We start from the raw sequence: 13,554 nt of genomic DNA on the forward strand, positions 1-13,554 counted from the left end.
GTCCTACACATTGTCTATGTGCTGTTTCTGACCGGTAGTGTTTTTCTGCTCTGACGGGAACCCTTCTCTGTGACAGTCCACCCCCTGAGGCCTGTGGCATCCCAATATTGGGACTCCAGTGCTAGATGGGGTTTGGGAAGAAGCAGACAAGCATTGTGGGTATGCAGACAGGCACTGCTGGGGTGGACTGGTATGTTTGATCTTTATCTTCTTCTGCAACAGATCAAGGAAAAGAAAGGCATAAAATATCCATTTGTAATTCAGCACATTTTGGAACAGAGCAGTATTTACATGTGGCAAGCCCCAGTGCTTTCCCACTTTTCCCTGCTTTGTGAAATCTGTGCTGGTGTTGCTGTGTGGACATCAGAGTAATTGGATGACTCCAGGAGCTTCATGCATTTTAATTTTCTTCTTTTCATTCCTTTTATCTAAAATTAAGTTCATTAAACATGAGATTTTCTTTGGGAGGGAGAAACCAGAGGACATGTTAAAGCTGTTCATAAATGACGACAAGTTCAAAAGCAGAAAGCAGCATCAAAAATTAAGCCGTGCTGTGCTTCAGCCCCATGTCTCCCAACATGGGCACCAATCTCTGCATCCCATCTCTCAAAACCCAGCTAGAAATGGGAACATTCAGTTTAATAAGAGGAACGTGTAGGCTGAGAGCTCAACAGCACACAGTGACTTGCAGAAGGCTTGGAACTGAGCAGGAACCCTTGGCACCGCTGGCTGCTGTGGGTTTCAGTCTGCCATCAGTTCAGTCTGCCAGTGTTCTGGGAACTGGGAAATCTGCTGCACCAAGGATGGAGCTGGGTGAGTCTCTGACCAGAGCTGACATCGTGGGAGACTGCTGGGCTCAGCTAAAGGACTGCAGCAACTGACAGAACAAGAGGACACATTAAGCTGCACCAAGGGAAATTGGTTGGATATTAGGAAATAGGTTGGGTATTAGGAAAAAGTTTCTTATGGAAACAGTGATAAAGTACTGGAATGGTCTGCCTGGGGAGGTGGTGGAGACCATCCCTGGATGTGTTTTAAAAAAGATTGGATGTGGCACTCAGTCCATGGTTTAGCTGAGGTGGTGTTAGGGCATAGGTTGATGACCTTGAAGAAGGTCTATTCCAGCCTTGTGATTTTGTGACTAAAGCCATACTTTACTGAGGTCCTTAATGTCCTTTTTACCACCCGACTCCCCATGTCCTGTGGGACTGCTGCCTGCAGAGAAAGCCCTGTGCTGTGAGGTGGGCATGTTGCTCAAGGCAGTGTGTGGAGAGGAGGAGCAGCCCCACTGCAAAAATTCAGCAGCCTGTGCTGGCAAGGAACATTGCCTCAGTGGCACAGTGTCTTTGCAGCTCTGAGCTCCTCCTGAGTGACTCCAGGCTGCTGATGTCAGCCCACTTTCTGTCTGCTGCATGACACCAGTCTGTAGGGCTTGCTGCTGCTGCAGTCCAGCTCAGCCCCAACAGCAGCCTGTGACAGGTGACAGATGGCTGCGGAGCCGCGCGCAGGCAATCTCTGCCTCTTGGTGTTGGAGCGATAGCTGAGTTCCTCCAGAGCATTATTTATGATACTCTTATTGTGCACAGACTCATTAGATGCAAAACATCCTGCCAGTCAACTTCCCCAGTCGCCTTCACAGCTGTCACACAGGCAGCCCAGCGCTGGTGGCAGGTGACGCTGACGGACAGGGGGACTGGAATCAATATAGCCCAAACAAATTCCCATCGGCATGCCACTCATTTGAGGAAAGCCTTCTTTGCTCCTGCCGTGGGTGCGCCACTCTGTGCTGTATTCATGGATGCACAGTTGGCAAGTGAGACCTGGGCTCACAGCCTGGCACAGCTGCTGATGCTCAGAACCAACTTTTCAAGGAATTGTCTGCTGCAGTATTAATTTTTCCAGCACTTGTTTACCCAAGTAATTATAAGATAAGACGATCGCGTTTCATTTGCGTCTACCAGCCTTCTGTTTTCTTTGGCATTATCAGAAAAACAACTGATTGTCCATCAATACAAACAAAATGTTCATGCTAAGCTGCCGTGCTCCCTACAAAATTCCAGGAGGAGAATAGGAACGCTACAATAGGAAGCTTCAATCAGGGAATGTTTTGTAAGGAACAGATAAAGGACAATCTTCAGCTGATAGCACAGGTGTGGTGCCACTACAAAGTTGCAGGGGAAATTTATTCAAGTCACAGATTTTATTGAGAGGAACAAGAACAGAAAATTGCTTAACAACAGCCAAGTGAGGATAAGAATAATGAGAGACGCAATATTGGGTTAATTTGTTCTACAGAGAATTAGCTAGGTAGCAAGGTTCCCCTCCGCTCCCCAAATCGGCAGCGTTGACTCCACAAGCACTGCTGAGATTTTGTTATTTTTGTTAATGACTCCCAGGCCACTGTTCCCTGTCCTCAGCCCTGTGGTTGCCCTGCTAAGGGAACTGGTGTGCGGCAACGGGACATGGCAGAGCAAAACCCACCTCATGTTAATCCTGTTTAATTCCCGACCGTTTAATTCCATTTCAGCGCCATCAAACTGCCATAAATTAACAGTATTTGCTTATGCCACGGGCAGAGTGAGGGGATGGGGGCTCTACCTTGTGCCACTCTCATGAATCACGTGGAGCCATTTCCCACTGGAAACGTCCCCTCAAAAGGCACAGAGCAGCCGTGCCCTGAATCGCTTCTGTTGCCAAATGTGGGGATAAGTCAAAATTGTCTAAAGTAAGGATGTTCTTTAATGTATGATCTTTGTATACTTTCACGCAGAGACCTGATTAGCGCATCCCTTCCTCAAGGACACCCTGGAACTACCAAGCTTTAAGGATGTAGTAAATCCTTATAAGCTGATGCCTATGTGTACATTCCTAACTTGGCAAAACACCCAACTTTTGTGTATCCTATAGCTGAACCACGTTCGTTGCAATACTAAAACTCACACCTACAAGTCGAATAGAGGTGCACACCCTTCCCCTGAGCACGCGGAGAGTTGGCTGGGGTTGCCTAACTTGTGTGGAAATCAATCCTGAAAGAAGGGCTGTGTTTGTGAAGTTGCCAATACCGGATTGCTGAGTATCAGTAACGGTGCTGGAAGTCTGGTGGTTGTGCTGGATTTAGGGAATACACCGAGCATGCAGTTCGTGCAGTGCTGAAATAAATCATCCATGTCTCTCTATAAATAATTGACTTGCCTGGGAAACACTGCTTAAAGCACCCCACAACAGCACCTCAGCTTGCTTTTTAACAAGGTGCTAAGGGAAGGCGATTCTCCTGTTAAACTGCTTGTTTATGGCTGTTTTTGAAGGCAAACTGCCACACCTTGTGTCTTAACTGAGCGTGAGTGCGGCAGTGGGGCTGTCTCAGGAGTTAGCCTTCCCTCAGGCTTCTCTTTCTCCCCCTGGATATAACTTCTGTGCCCTCAGGCTTTGCTTTTTTCCTCTGGGCGTCCCTTTCATGCCCCAGGAGCTGCCCGGACACGTTTTGCGGGGGCCGGCTGTTCCCTCACGCCCCCCGCCTCCCCTCAGGCGCCTCAGCCAGCACCCAACATGGCGGCGGCACCCCGCGCGCGCCCCACGTGACCGCGCGCCCTACCCCGCCTCCCTTCCCGGTATGCCCCGCACCGCCCCCCGACCCCGGAAGTGCCGCCGGTCCCGCTCCCTGCGGCCCGTCCCGCGCCCGCCATGGGGGTCCCGGCCTTCTTCCGCTGGCTCAGCCGCAAGTATCCCTCCATCATCGTCAACTGCGTCGAGGAGAAGGTGAGCCGGCCGCCCTGGGGCTCCGCGGTGCTGAATCCCCGCTGTGCCCTCCTGGGCTGCCCCGGGGCTTTTCCAAGGCGGGTCGATGGACTGGGGCTTTGTTTGGGTTTGGTTCGAGTGTTGTTTAGGGAGGTTTGGGGGTTTGGAGTTTTTTTCCGGACTTCTCATTCCGGTGGAAGCGGCCGCGATGCGGGAGGAGTTATCCCAGCGCCTAGTTCAGTGTCACTGGCCCGTGAGCGCTCTTGGAAGCGTGGAGGGGCACGTGGAGGAAGTGGGAATGGGCGCAGGAGCAGGGGAATCGGGTTTCTCCTCCGATTTCCTCTTCTCTAGGCTGTTCGCTGGAATTCCAGCCCTTCCCGACGCCCTCGGCTCTGTCTTTGTGCGACTTTGGCCCGGAAAAGTAGGCTTTGTGACGCTGCTGAAACTTGAGTAGGGAGCAGTTTGAGTGTTTTTTGCTGTTTCTTGAATGTTTTTCACACTTCTGGCTTTTCCCCAACTATTTTTATTGGGAATTAGCAGCCGCAGCAAGCCTTGGAACTTGCTGGGAACACGAGTGTAGCTGTCCGTCGTGCTGCATCCAAGATTTACGACAAACTTGTGCTTGTGCTCTTTAAATTTGAGCAGCCTCAGGGGGGGTTGTCTCATTGCTGGTGTTTTCTAGTTCAGGATAAACATCTCCCGGCCAAACAGGGAGCTGATTATTCCAAAGACGTCCTCTAAAACCTGGCTTTCCATGGCAGGAGCAGAAGGAGGTTTCAGTGAAGGCTCTGACACAGGATTCCACAGGTGCCTTTCCAGGCAGTATTGCAGCTGAAATGATGTTTTTTTGGGCTGATTCCTTCAGGCACATCCCTGCAGCCATGAGAGTGTTGTGCCTTCCGATGGGATAGGGAGGGAGGGGACATGGGGGGACTGGGAGGGTCTCCCTCAGCGGCAAGCTTTGAGTGTCTGCACCGTGGTGGATTTGCCGTGCCCTGAGTGTGGCAAGTTTTCCTCCTCAGAGCTAACTCGAGCCTTTCTGAGGATGCAGACTGGAGTTCTTGCTTCCCCAACTGCTTTTCCTGGAGGCTTTTCCAAATAGTTTGCGTTCTGTTTTGTTGGATTGTACTGGCTGTGTTCTGCTCTTTCCTATTGCTAGTTTGAAAACTTCAGGGTGTGTGCTGGGGTTTCTGCCCCTCTGTTCCTCCTCCCAAGGTGTGCTCACCTTGGGGAAACACCTGGAAGGTGATGAAATGTGGGAGCATGGTGGAGGAGATCAGGGAAAAGAGGGTGAGGTGGTGGAATTCCATATTGAGGCTGCCTGTGTGCCCTGCCTGCAGCAGGATGTTCAGCTCTATGCTTTTCCAGGGTGTTTTTGTGTTTCAGGTTCAGGCAGAGAAGCACAGGTTTGGTTAAAATTGTAAGTTGCTGCTGTGGTTTTGTTACAGCTGTGATTTCAGGCCCACTGAAAAAGGTGGGAAGTTTATTTCACCTGTTGCTGTGAGAAGTGAATTTTTAATGAGGGATAATTAAGATCTAAGAATCTGCCTGGGAATTTTTATAGAAAATAAATGGGGGGTTGTGGGCTTAACAGTTTCCCTTAATGCTGAACTCCAGCAGCTCTGAATCTTCTAGTGTCTGCACCAAGCTCCTGGATGTGACTTGTCCTGAGGCTTTGGGAACCCTCAGTTTAGGGACTGTCCTGGATAACCCTTTAAGATCTGTCATTGATAAGCAGCCACAATTTAAACAGCAATTACATCTGTAACCGTTCAGGGCAGTTGTCTCTAAGAGCAGATTTGCCTTTTTCAGCACACTTGTAAATGTTCAGATTAATCTGTGTAATCAAAGCTGCTCTCACATTTAGGCAAGACAAAGGTTTGTATAGCCCTGGTTTTACTGATAGTGTGTTCCTTTTTTTTAGTCTTTAATAACTGAGCTTGTACCAGCCAAAGTTTTTTATTAAAATAAGTGGAAAGACACAACAAATTCCTTGAGCTGGATTTGCCGTAAGTGAAGTGGCAGCTCCTGCTGTCCTCATCCACGTTGTCTTGTTCCAACTCAAGAGCACGTTGCAATTACAGCCAGGATAGCACATGGATAAATCATATTCATTAACGTTTTTTTATATTCAATTCTGGTCATAAATCTGAGAGTGGACTTAGGACAGACAGCAGGGAGAAGATGTCGTTTGTCGTACTGTTGATGAATTTAAGCTTCTCTCATGATGTAATCAGTTCCATGTGTGTTTTAGGATTGCTGTAAATCTCTCTAATCAGAAATTTTGTATCTCCCAGTAGCTTGTCCCTTTGAAATATAGAAAAGTTGATCCTTGTTCTCTTACCTTGCTAAATTAATTAGATTTAAGAAAAAGAAAAAAAATCTTCTTAAGCTGAGCAGGAAGAATGAGAGGAAGATCTTGAAGATAATAAAAAAATCCAGGAGAGACTATTCTTAATCAAATAGATAGGAATTAATAAAGCTGCAGCTAAAGTATCATGTTTGAAGATCTGTTTTCAGTGGTTTCAAAAGAGACCATAGATGAGAAGTGCACAGTTTAGCTATATCACAAGAGATATCGCTGCCAGATACTTCAGCCTTCCTTCCACAAGGCTGCCGCATGAGAACCTCAGTGGATTTGTGAAGGGGGGCTCATTTTCTGCCTCACAGAGCTGGGATTCCTTCTCAATCACATTTAGCTTGGGAGAGAGGGTGGCTGGGGATCAAGGAGAATCCAGGGGATAGCCCAGACAAAGGTACAAATGTTTGCACTGCCACTTAGTTTCTGCTAACACCAAGTCATTTGAGAGAGAGTGTGTGTGTGTGTGTGTATGTGTATGTGTGTCTGGAGAGCTCAGTAAAGGAGGCAAACAGTACTTGGGGATGGCATCTATCAGGATAACTGAGCCAAACATAAATACAGAATCAAGGCACTAAAGCATTTAATTTTGAGGGTTAGAAGTCAGACAGTCCTACTGCTGCTTTAATTAGAAAAATTGAAGAAAATTTGACTTGAAAATCCAAAGTTGATCACATGATCTGTAAATTTTGGGATTTTTTTCCCTTCTGAATCCCCATCAGAGGTGTGAAGAATTCACCCAGTGAATAGCAGGCAATCTGGTGACAGTACTTCAGGGGAGTGCTTGATGTTGGCTCAGCAGCAGCTGCTGAGCTCCATGTGATGGAAGACTCAACAGTATGCTGGTTTTCCCCCATCCTACGCAATCCTGTGACCATAGCCTTTACCTCAGAACATGCCATTCATTTTTAAACTTTGCTTTATGCCCAGCTGTTCAAGAGCATGCTTTGTTCCACCCTCGGGTGTGTTATAACCCATTCCAGCCAGAATTCCTCTGAAAATGGTCAAGCTTTCCCTCACTCAGCTTCTGTCTCTACCATGCTCTTGGGGTTTGTGTTACGTGTGTGTTGTGCCTGTGGCTGGTAGAAGGGAGAATCAACGTTGCTAATTGCCTTTTGGCCAAACTAACCACAAAACCAAACCTCAAACCCAACAACAATGATCCAAACAAAACAAACCTAAAATTATGGTGAGGAAACAAATGTGACCATGGTTGTTGATGATGTTGAAGAATCCACTACTGAAGCAGTCCAAGAATACAGGTGGCTCTGGGTGATTTAGGAAGAAGGTGGTCTTGCCTGGCCACTCCACTCCCCCAGTTCTGTCTGTGACAGCTCTGCTGCACACAAGGGGCAGTGCAGGCAGGAGATGCAGCAGCCTGTGCTATGTGCCGCAAGTTGACTGTTCAAGTGTTCTAATTAGAGGGCAGTTGGCTCAGTTTGATTCCTCCCATCAGACAAGGGTTTAATAAACATTTATGAGATATGAGAACTTCTCTTGTCAGCAAGAAATGGACACTCTGCCATAACCCACTATCATGTTTTCTGGTTAAAAACAGCTATAGAAAGAAGTGCTGTTTAATAGTGAAAAGTGTGGTTGCAGATAATGTCAGTACTTATTGTTCTTTTTCTTTTTCTGCTGTTAAAACCAAAACAGACTTACATGAGTCTGTGCATTAATTAGCTGCTGGTTATTTGTGCTAAAATTCTTGTCCCTACTGCATCCCCAGGCCAAGGAGTGCAATGGTGTCAAGGTCCCCATTGACACCAGCAAACCCAACCCCAATGAGGTGGAGTTCGACAACCTTTATCTGGACATGAACGGCATCATTCACCCTTGCACACACCCAGAGGACAAGTAAGGCTCTTTGTTTGGCTCTTTGCAGATGACATATCTCTCTCTTCACTGACAGCATTTCAGCTGTTAATTGAATGCTCTATGTTTTAGGCCGGCGCCCAAAAATGAGGATGAGATGATGGTGGCAATTTTTGAGTATATCGACAGGATCTTCAACATTGTGCGACCAAGGAGACTCCTTTACATGGCCATTGATGGAGTGGTGAGTATTGACACATAGGGTTTCCAGCTGGAAAATCATCATCTCCCCTCAGTACACAGAATCACTGAATGGTTTGTGCTGGAGGGAACCTTAAAGATCTGCTTCCACACGGGCAGGGACACCTTCCACTAGCACAGGTTGCTCCATCCAACCCGGCCATCAGTAGGTCTGATGAGAGATGAAATCAACTCTTTGTAATAACTTGTGACTCTAAGCAGCTCTCAGACAGGCGAGATTGTCCAGATGCAAAAAGTGACCCAAGCTCTCCTGTACTACTTCTAGGCTCCACGTGCCAAAATGAATCAACAGCGGTCCAGGAGATTCAGAGCCTCAAAGGAGGGCATGGAAGCTGCTGAGGAGAAGCAAAAAATCCGACAAGAAATTCTGGCCAAAGGTAGGGCAGTGGTCTTATCAGAGGTTTTTCAGTGAGAATCACCTTATTTGATCACCTCAGTAAGATTTAGAGAATGACTGTGTGTGCATTGCCGGGAGAAGGGGAGAACAAGCCTGGGAAAAGCTGGATCTGTGTTTTCCAAAGTTAAGAACTGAGACAAAACAAAATGTCATCTTTTCTTCTTCAGTCTCCTGCCTGAAATGAGTTTGTGCTGAGTGCTCTTAATTCCTTTTGAAAATAAATTGAACAGAAGAGCAGGGATAAATGCAGTGAGAAACAACCAAAACCCTTCTGGAAGGAAGTACACGTTTGTAGGACTTGATGAAAGGAGGATTGAAGCTTAAAAGCAGGGATCAAATGGAAATACTCCTGCATAGGGATAAATAAGCTGCCAGTAAGGGGAGTTACTTGACAGTGGAAACTCTAAATTCAGTGAGGAAATAAAATTCAGAGCAACTTTGAAGGTGGTGGTGACAACAGCTGGAGTGAGAGGGGAACGTGTTGCTGTTGTCTGGGCTTTGAAATCACCTTGCTGAAGTAACAGTGTTTGTAAATGTGGTAACACCTTGTAGTATGGAGATAACGCAGTGGTAAGAGTTGGTTAGGTGTGGTTTTGTGGGAATTTTATTAAACAAACTGGTTTCAGTGAGTTAATTATTCCCAGGGGAGCTGGGAATTTTCCATGCAAAAATACCGGCAATGGTCCATCTGGATGTAACTCTGCTCTCTGTTTCTGTTGCTCCAGGTGGCTTTCTGCCTCCAGAGGAGGTGAAGGAAAGGTTTGACAGCAACTGTATCACCCCGGTGAGTGGCCTGGCTCTGTACCCAGCAATTGCCAAGGGCCGAATGTTGGTTTAATTCCTTTCCTTCCAACCCTCTGTAGGGAACTGAGTTTATGGACAATCTTGCTAAATGCCTCCGCTATTACATCACTGACCGCCTGAACGGTGACCCAGGCTGGAAGAACCTGACTGTGAGTTTCTTACTTTCACACTTGAGGGAGATGAAGGAGGTGTTTGGGCTGGGCCAGGATCCAATTGAAGAGTAGAAAATTAACAGATTTGGCTTTTGGCCTGGTTGCGAGCTGTTATTAACAGTGGGCCAATGTGCACATCCTGATGAGGCTTCAGAGATGCATTCTGTGCTGATAACTCCATCTCCCAGTACCATTTGCTGCGATTTCATCGACAGGCAAGGAGCAGGTTTGCTGCTGAAAGCCACAATTTCACATAATGAGAGACAGGGCTTTAGGAATACTTTTTCTGCTTTTGGGAAAGTGTGAAGATACACTGTTTCTTGTGATTGCTCCTTTAGCAAGCTACATTTCCTCTGTTGCTCTGATGGCAGGCAGTGAAAATAACAGGTGTCGGCTTTCTTGCCTTTCTGGGTTTGGAGATTCACTCTGGGTCTTGCCTGGCCACTCCACTCCCCCAGATCTGTCTGTGACAGCTCTGCTGCACACAAGGGGCAGTGCAGGCAAGAAATGCAGCAGCTTGTGCTATGTGCCACGAGTTGACTGTTCAAGTGTTCTAATTAGAGGGCAGTTGGCTCAGCTTGATTCCTCCCATCAGATGGGGGTTTAATAAACATTAATTCTCATCAGGGTGAGGAGGGGATGATGAGATCGTGCCTCAGTGCGTCAATGAGCTGAATCTGGGAGTTTTCTAGTGCCCATTTCATTGCCCTGATAATTTATCAGGACACGTCAAATGTCACACGATCATTTCAGTGGAAGTTGAATTAGTCAGCTTCAACCTGGAGCTGGTAGAGGAAGGTGAAGGTTTCTTCACTGCTCCTTACTTGTAAATAATTTCATTTTCAATTACAATATTTTAGCTCAAACCACAAATTAGAATTCCAAGTATTCATAAGTCAGATGCTGTGTTCAGTATATAAGTTACTGAGTTTTTTTTTCCTTCAGCAGCATTAATTGTTGCCATGATTTGAATGTTTTTCAGGTTATTTTGTCAGATGCCAGTGCTCCTGGTGAAGGGGAGCATAAAATCATGGATTACATCAGGAGACAAAGAGGTAAATTATCCCAAATTAATGTGGACATTTTAAGTTAAGATATGTTCAGTAATAACTTATGTTGCATGACTTTGACAAAATGTAATTTTCTTTTGTGCAGCTCAGCCAAACCATGACCCAAACACTCACCACTGTCTGTGTGGGGCTGATGGTGAGTTCTCTCTTGCTTGTGGTTCCTGGGTAATCACATCAACATCTTGCTTGAGGCGGAATCCGCTTTGCTTCTAAACATGTTAAAAAAAACCAACAAAAACACAACAACCCAGAACTCAATTATGTTTATCCCCAATCATATTTTATTCTTCTCCTTTGCTTGGTAGCTGATCTGATCATGCTTGGCTTAGCTACACACGAACCAAACTTCACCATCATTAGGGAGGAGTTCAAACCAAACAAACCCAAGCCATGTGCTCTCTGTAACCAGATGGGGCATGAGGTTAAGGATTGCCAAGGTCTGCCCAGAGAGAAACAAGGAAAGGTAAGAATTTTGCTATTTCTAAGATTTTTTTTACTCTAAGTTTAGCGTATGAGGAGATTATCAAATTGTTCTTGCTGTTGGTTTTAGCTGGGGCATGGTGCAAATTGTTGTTGGGAATACCTGGCTTTCCCCTTGGCAGTAAAAATACAAAAGTCTCATGCCAAACCTGATATCCACACTTGAGGTGTTCTGTTGTTTGGGGGTTTTCCCTCTGAATGAAAACAAATGATCAGTAACTGAACAGATGTGCAAAGCAGCAGAATACATGCTTGGCACAAGGGCTTGGGAGCCTGTTTTTGGATCTCTCTCAACTCCTCTTGAAGCAAGCCTTGCAAGTGGGGCTGGAGAAGCTTTGGGATGCACTTGGATCTGATGTGCATCTCCTCTGTTTCAGCACGATCAGTTTGCCGACACCCTGCCCATCTCGGAGCAAGAGTTCATCTTTATCCGCCTGTGTGTCCTGCGAGAGGTGAGGTGTAGCAGCTGCTGCAGCTGCTGGCTGTAAATACCATTCAAACCCGGTGCAGTGTTCTCTGAGCTCCTTTTTCTTGTGTATGTTGCAGTACTTGGAGAGGGAACTCACCATTGCCAGCTTGCCTTTCACTTTTGATTTTGAAAGGAGTGTTGACGACTGGGTCTTTATGTGCTTCTTTGTGGGGAATGACTTCCTCCCTCATCTACCATCTCTGGAGATCAGGTAGATGAGAATCTGTTTTCTTTTCCTACAAGAACAGCTCCTGTGCTTTTCACTACCAGGAGTTTCACCCTGTGGTTTGTGTTTAGGGAGGGAGCGATCGATCGCTTGGTTAACATCTATAAAAACGTGGTGCACAAAACTGGGGTGAGAGTTTTTCCTTTTCCTTTAAAAATATCTGTGTCTTTGCCACAAAATGGGCTTGCTTTTCAACTCTGTTATTCTCTGACCTGCAGGGCTACCTGACTGAAAGTGGGTTTGTGAACTTGCAGCGGGTCCAGATGATCATGCTGGCTGTTGGGGAAGTTGAAGACAGTATTTTCAAAAAGAGGAAAGATGACGATGTAATTTTTTTGTTGTTGTTCTGACGTTCTTGGAGTTTGGTTTTAATCACTTGCTGTTAGCCAGAGACACAAGAAAAAGAAAATAACCCAAAATTTGTATTTTCTTTGCTGTAATCTCTGGTGAATTCTTCCAGACTCAAAAAAGAATCTTGTTCTTTCAGCTGAGTTTATTTTCCTGGAAATGCCAGTTTGATGTTCAAATTTTCAGTTGGCCCAAGAATCACAGAATAAGAAATATTTTTCCTTGAGTCTCTTTTCCTACTTCTAAGTCTGTAATGTCTCTCTGACATTTTTGTTGGGCAGCTCTGCAGTGCAGGCAAGGAGTCTGTGTGCTTTGACACTGCTGTCATGCTCTAGTAAGGTTGCAGATAAATTTAGTAGATCATTTAAATCATTACCAGAGTTTTGGGGCTTTGAGTACCCACCTGACTTTTTTTTTTTTCCCCATAGATTTTCAGGGTAGGGTAGAAAATTCCATCCCATTTCTGTTGGATTTACAGACACAAGAATTGACTCATGTCTTATTCAAGACATTCCGTAAAAATCTTGTGGCGTGGTCAGTTGAGGATTATAGTGAAATCATTTGCCAAGGAACCTGTGTCCTTGACTGACATTATTTCCCTTTGTTCTTTGTTTAGGATAACTTTAAAAGACGGCAAAAAGAAAAAAGGAAGAGATTGAAGGTAAGTGAATTCCTTACCCAATGCAGAAACTAGCAAGAATTTAAATGTCTATTTTAGTTTTTGGAGGGTGGAACTGCAGGTATAATCACGATGTTTGCTGGCCTGTATGTAAACGATTTCAAAGTTTAAAGGATTTAAGTTAGGTTGGAGGTTTTTTTCTATTCCATATATTAAAAAATGTGCCTTTGTGCATTAATTTCTCCATAATGTTAATCTGAAAATTGTGAGAGAGCATAATCCCAGTGCAGAAAGATCACACAGCTCTTTCAGCACCCTTGTCTGTGTTTATCTCGTAGAGAGATCAGCCCTCCTTTATTCCCGGTGGCCAGTTTTCCCCTCAAGCCCTGGGAAATCGATCCAGCCCTCAGGCAATCTGTAACCCTCGACAAGCTGCCTTTGAGATGAGGATGCACGACAGGCAGAATTCTGTGAGTAGATGTTCAGGGGCGTTTGCACAGAGAAAAGAAAGAATCAAAGCCCGTGTTGCTTCAGGCACCTTTTTCTCTGCCCCATTGAGTTTTCTTAAAAAGCTGGCACCTCAAACATTATTCTTCAAGGAAGTGGCTTTTAATAACTGATTTTTCTAAGCCTGCTTGAATAAAATTTTCTTATTTATTTCTGCGTGGAATGATGTTTTTCCCTGGGGAAGGGAGAAACTTGGATGAAGTTTTGGGCAAGGTATTAGTGAGGGAAAACTGGAAAAAAGTGCTGTTAGAAGTCCTGTTAACTTTAAATAACAATTATGACAAATATTTTCTTTCTGCGTATAAATCTTCA

General features: G+C 45.5%; 1 protein-coding gene across 3 annotated transcripts in view; it reads left to right on the forward strand.

Annotated features, from left to right (window-relative positions):
- Nucleotides 1–3,632: 3,632 nt before the first annotated feature.
- XRN2 (5'-3' exoribonuclease 2) overlaps nt 3,633–13,554 on the forward strand; it is a 32,885-nt gene continuing 22,963 nt past the window's right edge. For 2 of the 3 annotated variants that reach the window (XM_083857869.1, XM_083857867.1), the window contains exons 1-15: nt 3,633–3,756; nt 7,824–7,951; nt 8,042–8,153; nt 8,436–8,547; nt 9,293–9,351; nt 9,431–9,520; nt 10,506–10,578; nt 10,679–10,729; nt 10,899–11,056; nt 11,451–11,525; nt 11,620–11,753; nt 11,840–11,897; nt 11,987–12,094; nt 12,733–12,777; nt 13,074–13,205. In XM_083857869.1, coding sequence (XP_083713995.1) covers nt 3,682–3,756; nt 7,824–7,951; nt 8,042–8,153; nt 8,436–8,547; nt 9,293–9,351; nt 9,431–9,520; nt 10,506–10,578; nt 10,679–10,729; nt 10,899–11,056; nt 11,451–11,525; nt 11,620–11,753; nt 11,840–11,897; nt 11,987–12,094; nt 12,733–12,777; nt 13,074–13,205 — 1,410 coding nt within the window. In that variant the 5' untranslated portion in view covers nt 3,633–3,681. Of the gene's footprint in view, nt 3,757–4,069; nt 4,186–7,823; nt 7,952–8,041; nt 8,154–8,435; nt 8,548–9,292; nt 9,352–9,430; nt 9,521–10,505; nt 10,579–10,678; nt 10,730–10,898; nt 11,057–11,450; nt 11,526–11,619; nt 11,754–11,839; nt 11,898–11,986; nt 12,095–12,732; nt 12,778–13,073; nt 13,206–13,554 lie in introns of those variants that run through there. The other variant, XM_083857868.1, reaches the window with a different exon arrangement.

This window comes from Zosterops lateralis (genome assembly GCF_965231275.1).
Source record: "Zosterops lateralis genome assembly, chromosome: 3".
Lineage (NCBI taxonomy): Eukaryota > Metazoa > Chordata > Aves > Passeriformes > Zosteropidae > Zosterops > Zosterops lateralis.